The 13,547-nt window shown below is 43.9% G+C and overlaps 1 protein-coding gene across 2 annotated transcripts in view; it reads right to left on the bottom strand.

Annotated features, from left to right (window-relative positions):
* Adcy2 (adenylate cyclase 2) overlaps positions 1-13,547 on the bottom strand; it is a 373,278-nt gene that overhangs the window by 350,729 nt on the left and 9,002 nt on the right. For both annotated transcript variants that reach the window (XM_028873686.1, XM_028873687.2), the window contains exon 2: positions 5,507-5,704. In XM_028873686.1, coding sequence (XP_028729519.1) covers positions 5,507-5,704 — 198 coding nt within the window. The remainder of the gene's footprint in view (positions 1-5,506; positions 5,705-13,547) is intronic.

Raw genomic sequence — 13,547 nt, 5'->3', positions numbered from 1 at the left:
TCCCCAGCTTTACTCAGAGCTTCCAAACATCAAAAACACCACTGTAAAACTCTCTCTTTGCCTTTGCCAAGCAGCTACACAAAACAAATGTAAATCACATGCAATTACCGTAGAGTGTAATAACTTCCAGATAAGGCTGGCGTGTGCTAAACCAAAACAGCATTGGAAAGGCCCCATATACATCAACGGCCAATGTCTTGAACCCCACCCGTACCTTCCACTCCCCACCCCTCAGTTATTCTTTTGAAGCTATATGATTGACAAGGTTACCCCAAGCCTCCCACCCTTTGACATGCCCGCACTTTCCCAGAGTTGCTCAAATCCCCCATCTTTACCTTGCCAGAGCTGCTGGGTAACTTTATGTGGACACCTGCCCACATGCTGAGGCAGAACTTCTCAGACTTCATTTCCTTGATATTTGGCGACTGGGTCATTCTTTCAGTCCTCCACGATGGACAGCATTTAACATCATCCCTGGTTTCTGCCCACTACCAGCCAGTCACACTGGTTAGGATCACTGATGTCATGATTGAGAGCTGGTCTCTGAGGTCAGTCCTCTTGTGGGCAAATCTCTTCCCCTACCCTGCATCTCAGCATAAGCAAGATCCCTCACCAGCCACCTCCATACAAGCAGAGCAAGGCAAGACAGTGCATACTGTGTGAGAGGAAAGCACTCAGTAGGGCCTGGCCGAGTCTACATCATCTAAGTGCTAGCTATTCTCACTCCTGTCCTGTACTGGGGAGACTGAGGACTGCATTTTGCATGTAAGTTGCTGTAGGGTGAAGACGAGAACTCAACCTCAGCTGCTGGGAGGAGGTAAGCGAGGTTCTTAGGGTACACTGACTTCTTAAAGTGCCTTTGTTTACCTGGGCACTTTTCAGGAAAGTATAATGCGACATATATGACAGAGCTGAGGGTTATGCGGTATCGGAGACACCTCTTCGAAACTAGAAATGACAAAGTCAACCTTGTCTCTGGGAGGCTGGAAGGCTGTCAACTGACACTCGGCTCACTAGGCTGTGTGTACAACCCGATGGGCCCCTGGAGCAACTCCACACACCCCCTCATCAAACAGTTATCTGTGCACTGCCATGATACTGCCAGTGCCGCCCATGACCTCAGAGGAAGGGCACAGTAACTACACTGGGTTTTCCTCTGACTGTGATCTCTGTGCATCACTTCCAAGAGGACCTGTGAGCAGGAAGGGACAACTTTCATAGTTCAGTCACCTGTTCTAGAAAATTCTCCTGTGAGGTAGTCCTTCTCAACGTTAGTTTCACCACCATCAAGGGACCATGCTGTTCTAAAGGGCAGAGGTGGTTCTGCACTTTCTGAAGCGGGGTAAACTTACTGACACATTTTCAGATAGCCAGTGTTCAGAAGGAGCCCACATCTATGGCAGCTCAATTAAAGAACAACGTAGGATAAATTTGAATGACATAAGATGATGCTTGCACTTTAAATCTCCATCCCAACTGAATGTGTCAAGAGAACCCAGGAGAGTTGGGAAGGGCACCAGTTTTCTATGAAGGACTGGAACTTGAAACATCTCTGCTCCAGCATGGGAGCAAGCAGACCCAGAGCACAAGACATGCCTCCTGACTGCCTTGACAGCTATGACAATGAATCCCAGACACAGGCCTTTCCTGAGCATAGTGCCTTCTGTGAGAGGAAGGAGCAGGCGCAGATGTATCTGCAGAAACATGTCCAGCTCGGGGCTGGACACTCAGCCACAGTGCCAACACCAGATACCTGAACCTTCAGATGTAAATACCTCTTCCAGTGCCCAAACACTAGAAAAGGACAGCCATAAAGTAGTTAAGGTCAAGTGCAAAAATCTATTCAATGACAGCTAGGAAATAACAATGCTGAGGTACATGAGGACAGTTAATACCAACACTCTAGCTCCCAAGGGAAACCAGTCTTGAGAGAGCAGGGCACAGAGTGATGATGAAACCAGCATGTTTGAGATTTCTCCAGGGACGGTTTCAAAGCAGGTAGGAAACAAAGTAAGATATCATGTGCTATGAAAAAGGTAAGTAAAGGCAGAGCAAGTGGATGTAAACAACAGCGAACCTGGAGATGACAAAGCGGAGTGCGGCTGCCCATTAACCAAGAAGCAAGTCTCTCAACCCCGGCCTCTTTTCCTAGGGGGAGGACACCAAGCTGGGACACAGTCCCCTGCTCTCTACTCCTCAGCAGGAAGGTCAACAGTAAAGACAGGTGCTGAGAAGTGGAACACCACAGAAAACTCTGGGAGAATGTCAGAGGTGACGGGTGGACTGTCACACAGAGAATGGAAGGCTGTTCTCTGAAGAACTGTCGAACACATAGAAGAATCCTTCTTGATTAAAAAGTTCTACTATTAAGAATAATCACAAAGCGACTAATGAATCTGAAGTGTCTAATTAAGAAACAGGTCTGATGCCCCTGACGGGCTCTTATTCACCTGTATGCCACAAGCTCCAGCTAAAAATGAGTATGCTACGTAAGAGTGAGTGAATTAAGGGTTTGAAAGGAAAAATGGCAATTTTATGTCACCAACAGATGACAGTGCTGTGCATATACATAAATCAAAACCCCTAGGCAAAGAAACAGCAATAAATCTGCTGAGAACAGATCCGCAAAATTAAAATTAAAATAAAAACAAAAATAAAAAGCCCAGAATCTCATCAACATTAACAATTAGGTTAAGTAACTTTTTAAAGTTTGATTAACCTGTTTCTTTTTTTTTTTTTACTGATATGTAATTTTTTTGTTTGAGTTTTGAAATTACAACATAATTACATTGTTTCCCCCTCCCCTTTCCTTGCTCCAAACTCTCCCACACATCCCTCTGTGTTCCTTTTCAAATTCATGGTCTCTTTTTTCATTCACTGCTGTTACATGCATATGTGCATAGACACATATATTCTTACAGATAGCCTACTCAGTTTGTATAACGATAACTGCATGTATGTTACGAGCTGAGCAAGGACAACAACAATAGGCTGCCAAAAGGGGCAGGAGAAAGGCCATCTTAAAATTCCATTTACAAAGCAACAGAAATTTGCTAATTTTATGAAGAAGGGAAAGTCTTAGAGAGATATAAAAGCATCAGACATTTTAAGAGACACACCATCTCAGACAAGGAAAGACCAACAGAAAGTCTCTCGGTGTTCTTTTTTTTTTATTTTAATGCCCCCTGACACCCCCCCCCGCCCCGCACGCACTTAGATTCTTAAGATTTAAATCTTATGCCAAGAAAATGTCAATGACATAATAAACTATAACTCCAGACACCAACTGGATTTTCCATCGACTATGACAAACTGACTCTGAAATGTGTACAGACATGTAAGGCTGTGAACAAGGAGGGGACCCTGGCCTTCCAGACAGGACGCTTCCTATGCAGTGGCCTCACTAACTTAGAAAGTCCCACAGCCAGGAGATGCTGGGTTCGAGCCATCAGGCAGAAAGGTGCATTTGACTACCCTCGAGCCGATGTTAGCTCTGGACTGGCATGAATGCAGAGGTGGTCTGGTGCACCTGATTTCAGATGTGCAGAAGGACAGCAGTGGAGGACAGGGAGGATGCCGTCCAGAGCCCAGGGGTGCACGCCAAGCCCTCTCAGAAGCTTGAGGGGACAGTAGTGAAGAGGAGGTAGAGTCACCCACTTTTTCCTGTGTCTACTATCACAGTGCCATTTTAGAGTGAGACAAACTTGAATTCACTCTGCAGCAGAAAGTATCACCAAGGACAGTTTGATGGTGCTCACGTAAGCAGAGACCGGCAGATCCCTAGCATGCTTGACGTAGGGTTCCACTAGGGCTCTATAATAGACACACTAAGAATACTTTCTCCAATGTGTGTGTTCCACCCATCCACATCTTGACTTCGGGTCTCCATCAGCCTCTTTCTACTGCAGTTCTTCCTCTCTATTTTCATCAACCCAAAACTTTTATTCATTCTGTTTCTAGATCCTTCTTTTTTGCCTCCTGTGAGGCTGCTGAATCTCTCTGTGCTGCTGAATCTCTCGCTGCTGGATGTAAGACAAATTGCTAAATTGTCTTATTAATAAAAAACAGGGAGCCAGATATTGGGGTTAAAACTGAAAGATCAGAGAAACCTACTTCCTGCATACCCACGCTTATATGCCTTTCTGTTCTGCCGTCTCATTTCCTCTCTCTGCCCAGCTACATCACTTCCTGTTTGTTTGTTTAGACCTCCACACCTCCATGGTTAGTGCTTGGATTAAAGGTGTGTGTCACCATACCTGGCTCTGTTCCCAGTGTGACCTTGAACTCACAGAGATCCTCTCTGTCTCCCGAATGATAGGATTAAGGCATGTACTACCATTGCCTGACTTCTGTGTTTAATATAGTGGCTGGCTTCTTCGTCTGATCCTCAGATCAGCTTTATTAAGATGCACAATATATTGGGGGACACAATATATCACCACATTATTTTGAAAACAAAGCTAGCATCTTGTATAAGTATCCTCAACTCAAACCTTTTCCCTACGTGATACATCATTCCACCAAGCCATCAGACAGCTGCAGGAGAGGATCCTCTGAATAGCATCCCTGGCCAGACCATACTGTTAAGACATGACATCATCCAGATGTGGGCAGAGACTAAGTCAAGAGCCCCAGCAGGAGCAAAATGGGTATGGGTTTGCAACAAGAATAGGAAGCAAGCTTACTCACAGGATGTCACTAGAGTCTGTCTTTTACACAGAAAGCAAAGTGTAACTGAGGAGGAATGTATCTGCGAAACCGTCTTGGAGAGTCAGAGCACACTAAGTGATGGGGCTAAACTCCAGACTACACCAAGCAGTGGCTCCGCTATCCAAACAAAGGACCAGGGATCAGCCCAGCCCTACCCGCGGCAGGATTGATGAATTCCAACAGGCACTGTATGACCTCAGCTAGCAAGCACCTCTCCAGTAGATATTTCAAAGGATTTTCCTCTCTGTGTCTGGCTTATTTCACTTTCAACTAGACAGGAAGAATGAGATTTGGTGATTTATTGCTCAGTATGCTGACTTCAGTTGATAATAATAGATTAGATATTTCAAAAACTGCTAAAAAGAGCCAGGTGGGGTGGTGCATGCCTTTAATCCCTAAACTCAAAGAGTCAAAGGCAGAGGGACATGTGAATTTGAGGCTACCCTGGTCCATGTAGTACATTCTAAGCCAGCCATGGCTACATAGGGAGACGTTATCTCAAAAAAGGCTGTTAAGAATAGATTTTAAACATTCTCATTTCAAAAAGGATAATTCAGTCAGGTGTCTAGTATATTAATTACTGTGACTTCATCACCTTACAAATCATATATACATCAAAGTATCACACTATAATCCATAATATACAAATATTATGTCAATTAAAAGACAAGCATATTTGTAAACCTTATTTTCAGTCATGTCTTGCTCTCAGAGTCTAAAATAAAGTCTACATAATCAAGTAAGGCCTGACTCAAGGCATGGAGATGGAGTCCACAAAAGTATGCTGATGCCTTACCTGGTCCCAGGCAGATACGGTGCCTCCAAAGCACATGAACAGGTATCCCATGGCAACCAGACATATCCAAATCACCATCGAGAACACTCGGAGCAGCTTCTTAAACACAGACTCGATGCACACAAGGATGAATATGGCAAAGAAAATTGCCAGGGCAGTGGGAACTGTTATTAAAAATGCCACGTGGTCTTCCACTTCCTGGAGAGAGAAAGAGAAGAATGAGAAGTTGCAGTTAAGAAACAGAATGACAATAACTTATAAGGAAACATCACCTATGGCAATCAATGCCAAAGCTATATGGGTCTAGAAATCATTTCAAAAGTAGAACAGTTCAAAAGTTTAAAAAAAAATTCCAAGTTTTATATTGAATAACCATGGTTTTCAAACTAGATCATGCAATACTGACTACTTAAACTAGACAAAATAGCCAGACACTCACATTTACATTTTCCAGAAAAATGGAGAAATGATTTTATACAGAAGTGACTTCAAGAAAAGCAAATGAATGTAAGAACCCATTAACGCCAGGGGAAATTAAGGCCATCAACTTCACTGCCTGAATTAAAGGATCATAAATACCATGGTCTCAGGAAATTAAGTCACCAAATGGATTTGGAATGCTTTATTTTTTTTTAAAAAAAGAAACACATTTGAACTACTCCATGTCTACAATGATTAGCTTTTATTTTAATTCATGCCAATTATTGTTCTAAAGGGATCACAGGTTAATAGTGAAGGAATAGAGAGTGCTAAATATAGAAGTCTGAGGACAGGAAGAATATAAAAGAGTGCCCATAGCTGCTGTTACTCCCTCCATCACGCTGGTACCACTAAGTGAGAAGGAAATGGGCATTCATTTATTATTAGCTTCTTATTGGTGCCATTTTCTAAATCCATTTTTATATACTTATTTTGTTTCCATTTCTTTCTTTTCTTTATTTTTTTTTTTTGGCTCTTTATAACAGAGTTTCTCTGTGTTGCTCTGGCTGTCCTGGAATTCACTCTGTAGACCAGGTTGGTCTCGAACTCACAGAGTGCTGGGATTAAAGGCATGCACTACCACCGCCCAGCTTGTTTCTGTTTCTACACACACACACACACACACACACACACACACACACACACACACACACACTTCAATTGTATACAAGATCAGCATTATAACATAGATACCATAACCTTCAATTATACCAGGAAGGATTGAGATTGTATACCATCAACTGGTGTCCTGCTGTGGATGACACTTACTAGGGGACAGAACATAGTGTAAGTATCTTTAATCCTCACCCAAGGGTCTACAATCACTAACACATGACATGAACGTTCAGTCAAAAATCTCCGCATGGTCAAGACCGTAAGGACTCTAGTGAAGTTTTAACAACATAAAAGTAACAGTAAAGTAAGGTTTTCTGTAGCCAGGGGGTGCCTAAGGGGATCTGGGGCACACAGCCTCACTATCCCATTAGCAGCTTCACACCAAATCCCAGGCAACCAGCCACTGAGCAGAACAGAGCAGCCAAAACCTTTATGGAGGCCAAGCAGAACTGGGACTCAGACACCCTTCCAGCTCTCTTCGTTCCCTGTGCTCCCAGTGATGCGTGTGTCAAATGGTCTGTGCACAAAAGAGCAACCATAACGAGAGAAGTACACCGTATTCAACGGCCTTTCCATGTTTAACCCATTGATGTGCTTTAATTTCTCAGATCCTTACATGAGTCCGACGAGGAAGACCTCACTCCAGTGCTGAGTCCTAAAACTGAGAAAGTGGGGGCTCCGAGAAGTGCCCTAGGGAGCAGGGGAGCAGGACTCCAGCCTCAGGACGCACTGCAGGTATGCGCCATGGGGGCTCAGCCCTCTCCCTGAAGCAAACAGAAGTTTAAAAGGCAAGTCTTTGCGCAGGCCAGAAGAACCAGTGTTTGGAGAACTGACAAAAACTAGCAAATCCTTGAGATGCTCTAACTCTCTCGCTCCACTGATCTCTTCACCCACCATCGAGTCCCTGAATTACTCTGCTTACCCTCAGACACCACGACAGTCCTTGCAAAGGGGAATGAACAACCTCTAGGCTGTGACAGACAGCCTGGCCCTCAGATACTATAAGGAAACGTGCCCAGGGCCTGGCAGCATGACATCTGAAGGTACCCTTCTGGGGATTATGATTGCTTTACACGTGGGGCCATGAAAACTAACTTCATATTAGCCCTCTCACTATGAATTTAACTGAGCTGGGGACGAACAACTAACCCCACAGTAGCCTAAAGGCTATTTGTCCAGAACAAGTTTTCATCTGTCTCATTAATTCAGTGAAGAGGCAGTATTCAACTTTTCTGACTCCTACAGGCATAGCTTTAAAACAAAGGCCAGGAGCTGTAGGAAGTGGAAGACATAGAGGCGCTCCTTCGGGGAGCCATGCCAGAAGAGGGGTCCACAGGAGCTTTCCCAATGCCTTCTGGGAAGTCCTCTGCAAAGATGACTCAGACCTGCTATCTCATTTGTCTATAACACTAGGCTACTTTTTAAATGTAAGTATTAAGTCTCTCTTCTCTCGTTTTCTTATTGCTTGTTTTTAGCGTCTGATCACTAGATGGAAATTGCTTTCGGTGGCATTTCCATTAGTCACAGTGGCCAAGTGGCTGGTTTGCACAATCCTTTAGCTCCCCACAAAATATTTTAATCTCTTTTAAAATTAGAAAACAGGCAGTTTCCTCATTTTTACTAGTTCTTTGGGAATGTTGTACAAAGCATGTTGTTCACTTTCAGCCCCACCCCAATTCTCGTCAGGGCCACGCCTCTTTCCTTCCCATTCCAACTCTGCATCCATTGTTTTTCACTCCTTCATGTACAGTTTATTCTGGACACTTACTACTGGATATGTGGCCTTCACTGGAGGGAGCGAGGTCAACCCACCAGGGGGCACACCCTTAAAGAAAACTGACTCTCCCAGAAGCTATCAAACGCCCAGCAGCTCTTTCGCTAAGGGTAGGACTTTGTGCCCACCTCTCCTCTTCATGCTAGAACCTTCTCTGACCTGAACCCATGCAGGCCATGTGCATGCTGCCACAACTGTTGTTAATCCACATGTGCAACTACTCTACTTTGTCATCATTGACTGTCCATGGTTCTTACAATTTTCCTGCCCCATCTTCTGCCATGATCCCTAAGTATTGGGTGGAGGAATATCATATAGATGTACCATTCAGAGGTGTAACATATATATTACAAGGATATATCAAGGTTTCAGAGTTAGTGATTACAACCCAATGCACACTGTCATTTTTGAACATGTTTTTAATGGAGGCAAGGCCCCTGAGCCACAATGGGATCCTGGTGGCTGAGTACACTTTTACTCACGAGGTGGGTGACATTACCAGAAACATTATGCACACTAGCAGAGCAGCAGCAGCTTGGCCCAGTGAGACCTGCCTAGTAGAGAGCTGAGGCCCTTCATGGCCAGCAGGACAGGACAGTCAGCTGCTGCTCATGAGGCTGGGGACCTGACTCCTGGCCAAGCCTGAACCCACTGAAAAACAGGAAGAAGACAGCTGCCCACTTGTTCTGCATCTGCTGATGAGCTCCAGCTCTGAGTGAGGTTTAAAGGAGGCTTCTCCACAAAATAGAACCTTTTATACAGTGTCAAGGAAAACAGAGACCAGCATTCATTAGAGAATGTAAAAGCTTGTAAACTGCATTCTTCCCCAGGTCTCACCCAGTGCATCGTGCATTTTTCTTAAGGCTAAGTAAATGAAGTCAAGGAATTCCCTCAGACTGAAATTACATGGCTCTCCTTTCCCACACCATCCCCAATGGATGACAAGGATGCCATGGAGTTACCCCCAGGGCTATGTTTTAAGCAAGATGAAATTATAAAACTCTGTAACAGAAAAGAAATCAGTCACTTCTAATACAAAAATAAAAACATCAAAGCATTATCTACCTAAATAATTTTTATTTTCACTACCCCCTCCTCCTTTAGTGGAAAAAAAGTTACTATACACACCAAATGAAATAAAATGTACTAAATTAAATGCCTTTAGCAGTACTAAAATGCCTTTTAAAAGGGAGAGAGAGAGAGAGAGAGAGAGAGAGAGAGAGAGAGAGAGAGAATGCACAGAAAATGGGATGTACTAAAATGCTTTCCACAAAGGGAACTTTCTACAAGGTATTATCTATTATAATGATAATGGGCTCCTATCACTCTCTTTGAAAATTTTGTCCTTCATTTTTGATGCATTTTCTGGTAATTCTGTGTGGATTCTAATTGCTAGAACTATTACACACCCATCACTTTTATTTATTACATGACAACTCCCTGGCCTCTCTGAGGCCGCTCTGCAGAGCAGCAGTTTATCTGTCTTCAACGTTTATTTTCCATGTGCACTGGTATTTTTTTTTTCCTGTTAAAGGTGCTAGCTTCCACTGAGATGGTAACAGATGCCCTCGTGTAAAGCAGTACTTCTCTATTAAAAATACTTCCCCGGAGTGCTCTGAAGTCATCCTGAGAACAGCAATGCATTTGCACTGTATCCTGCAGCAGCGTACGAGGCGGGGCACCCCAGACACCTTCTGCACCGCACCCTGCCGCAGACTCTGGGTGGTCAGTGAACACTGCAGCACCCTGAGGGTAGTGCTGGGGGTGGGGCGTGAAAACCTGCACTTAGCCAGGCTCTCCATTTGATACAGGTGTGCGTCTGGAGACACCTGTTGTCATAGGTAATAGAAAAAAAAATCCACTTCCACTCCTATCTAGAGAGTTATATTTTAACACAGAATATAAAACAAATATGCAGTTGTGACCCCCTTAAACGTGCATAAAGCTAATAACCCTCCAAGTGTATAAAGCAGAAATGTACATAGAGAGAAAAGTAAACGCATCTCCTCAGAACAGAAGGTTCAAGCACCTCCCTCAAGCTGTTGACAGAGCAAGAAAGCAGGACAGAAGCAAAGCCAGGCAAGCAGCGTCAACAGCAGACCTAAGTAGAAAGCTTGACTTGACTACAAGGGAGGACAACAGCTCCCCAGGGCGCAGGGGCATGCAGAACAATCCCACACTGCACAGGGAGTGCAGTCTACGGGTGGAGCCCTTTGCCCAGCTTGTGCAGTGCCCTGGCTTCCATCACTAGCACATACAAAGTAATTTCGTGTCAGGTAACTTGCTGAAAAGTATCAAAACATTGAAGTTATCCGAAAAACCCATGTTCTTTGATCACAGTATAATGCAAATTGGAAACGTATACAAAAGCACACGTAAAGCACATTAAAACTCAGCTCATATGTGCAAGTTAACAATAAAAAAAAACCCTCTGATTGAGGGGGGAAAAAAGATCAACTGAACTTTGAAAGAATAATGAAACAGTGTATCAGTCGCATGGCAAGCAGTAACAGCACTGGGGGATGCCGGGACTGGGGGACTGAGAAGTCCTAAAGCCTGGATGGTTTGTTATGGTGTGGATTTGGTGTTTCTGGGGACCACATTTCCCAGACTCTCTGTAATTCTACCTTTCCTTGCTAGAGCTGAACCAAAGAGGAATCTGGGAGACACAAGTGCATCAAGTGAGTCCTCACCAAATGTCTTCAGTCAGAAGTGCCTGTGGATGGACAGTGTCCCTGAAAGCCTGGTCCTGATCTTTGCATTCATCTGACTGGGGGCTCTTTGTCTCCAACTGTGACTGCTGATGGCCAGCAGCTGAGCAGATGCTGGCTGCAGAAGGCAGGAGCCAAGAGAGTCCCACTGACCCTCTTCTACCTCCCATCCCCCAATCCTCTACCATTAAGTAAACAGCCATGTTAATCTTCACAGATTTCCTGGACGATCCAAGTTGGTGCTTTAAGGGTAATTCTTTTTTTTTTTTTTTTTTTTTTTTTTTTTTTTTTTTGAGACAGGGTTTCTCTGTATAGCTTTGCGCCTCTCTGAACTCACTTGTAGCCAGGCTGGCCTCGAACTCAGAGATCCACCTGGCTCTGCTTCCCAAGTGCTGGGATTAAAGGCGTGCGCCATCACCGCCCGGCTAAGGTAATTCTTAAACCCTGATTAAAAAAAAAAAAAAAATTACTCTCCTTTTGAGAACCAGTTGCTAATCTTCTACAAGACCTGAGAAGAGAATGAATACACTCTAAGATGCCCAGTACTACAAAAGGTCGTCTGTCATACAGACAATTGAGTGAATAAGGGTAGGTTAGAGATAAGGTCCAACTAAAAGTATGGGACCCGGGAGCTGGAAAGATGGTTCAGGTTAGGAGCACTGTTACTCTTCCACAGGAACTGGGTTCGATTCCCACCACGCACACAGTGGCTCACAGCCATCTGTAACTCCAGTTCCAGGGAATCCATCACCCTCTTCTTGCATCTGGCCTCTGGATTGTATTCCAGGCACACACACACCACCACCACCACCACCACACCACGATGTTTTAAAAAGTATGAGGCTAATAAACCCTTTCAGTTGGATTTTTCTCTTGGCGCAGTGGTGGGTGGCTGTTTTCTGTACATGACGTGGTTGCTAAAGAGTCAATAACATTTCTCTCCAGCCTACAGATATCCAGACCAAGGAAAACAAAACCAGCCACAGGTAATGACTTCCCATCCTTCCTTTGGGCACATGAATACCATTTACTAGAATACACTAGATTTTTCCTGAGCTTGATGCTATCAATGGATGGAATTTTTTTTGCAGGGGGGAGTGCTATCTTCTTGAAGGAATATACTATTTATGAAGGACCAGGAAGGTCATCTATATTAGCAATTAGAACTACCAGTCATTCCAGATCACCTCTGTTATGGCTTTGTTGTAGAGCTTGTTATGAAAATCCCCTTCCTTGATGGCACACACTTACAATTCTACCACCTGAGAGGAACAGGCAAGAGGATCAATGTAAATTCAACACATAGCAATTTTGAGGCCAGTGTGGAATATACAAGAACTTGTCTCAAAAATAACTAGTTGATTAATTAAGACATAATTTAAATCAATGATACCCAAAACAAGTAACTTTAACCAATTGTTCTTGTTTCCTTTCTACTGGTATGATAAAATACCCTTGTCAAAAATCAGCTGAGAGGAGACAGGGTCTATCTGGCTCAAAATGCCAGGTTATCCATTACAGCAGTAAGACAGCTGGTCATATCACAAGCGCTCAAGAGTAGAGAGACAGTGGACATGTGCGCACTCACTAGTTCTCAGCGCTTCTCTACTTGGAGAAGGATGCTGCCCACAGGGGGTGGGGTATACCCACCTCAGTTGAAGCAATCAAAATGACCCCACACAGACACACCCACAGGTCAGCCTGATCTGGACACCTTCCTTCATGGAGACAGTCTTCCCAGGTGTTTCTAAATGGGGCTAAGTTAACAATTAAAACCAATGGTGAAACAAGAACCAGTCATGTTAACCAATGGTGCAGGACGGTCTAGAACAGAATGCCCACGTGTGGGATTTTAATACATGGGAGGTATGTGAAGAATAACTACAGTCCATCAGTAGAAGTTGATTTTCTACCAGAAGGACAATGTGTTTGGATCTCCATCTTACAGTGCAGTTACACAGATTCTGCCTCTCGGCTTTCAGATGTGGTTACACCCCCAAGAATCCCACCATCAATGAAAATATGATTAAGTGTAAAATGTATTCAGAATACCTAAGCTGGAGAGCAGCTGGGCTTAGCCACAGCACCTCGGGTTCTGAAGCCTGGGAGGCTTTCCTTCATGATAATCTGACAAAGAGTGGGGTTTGGTACTGCTGCCCAGTGTACAGGAGAAGACTGCACTGAATCACTCTAAAGTAAGAAATGAGTCTGATTCAGAGCTGCAAGCACAGTGTCTACTGAGCGAATATCATCTTCACACTATCATTAAGTTGAAAAGTCTTACACTGAAATATCACTAAATTGGTGGTGACTGTCTGTATATGTACATTGTACGTGTACATGGGTATGATAAAGTGAAAAAAAAAATGGAAGTTTAGAAAAGACAAACACACTTCAATGTGAAGCAGATAAATCACTGGGCAGATGTAGCCCACCCTGGATTAGTGGCTGTTTATGAGTA

Source organism: Peromyscus leucopus, chromosome 19, assembly GCF_004664715.2.
Source record: "Peromyscus leucopus breed LL Stock chromosome 19, UCI_PerLeu_2.1, whole genome shotgun sequence".
Lineage (NCBI taxonomy): Eukaryota > Metazoa > Chordata > Mammalia > Rodentia > Cricetidae > Peromyscus > Peromyscus leucopus.
Note: the sequence above shows the minus strand (reverse complement) of the source record. Positions and strands in the feature narration are given on the sequence as shown.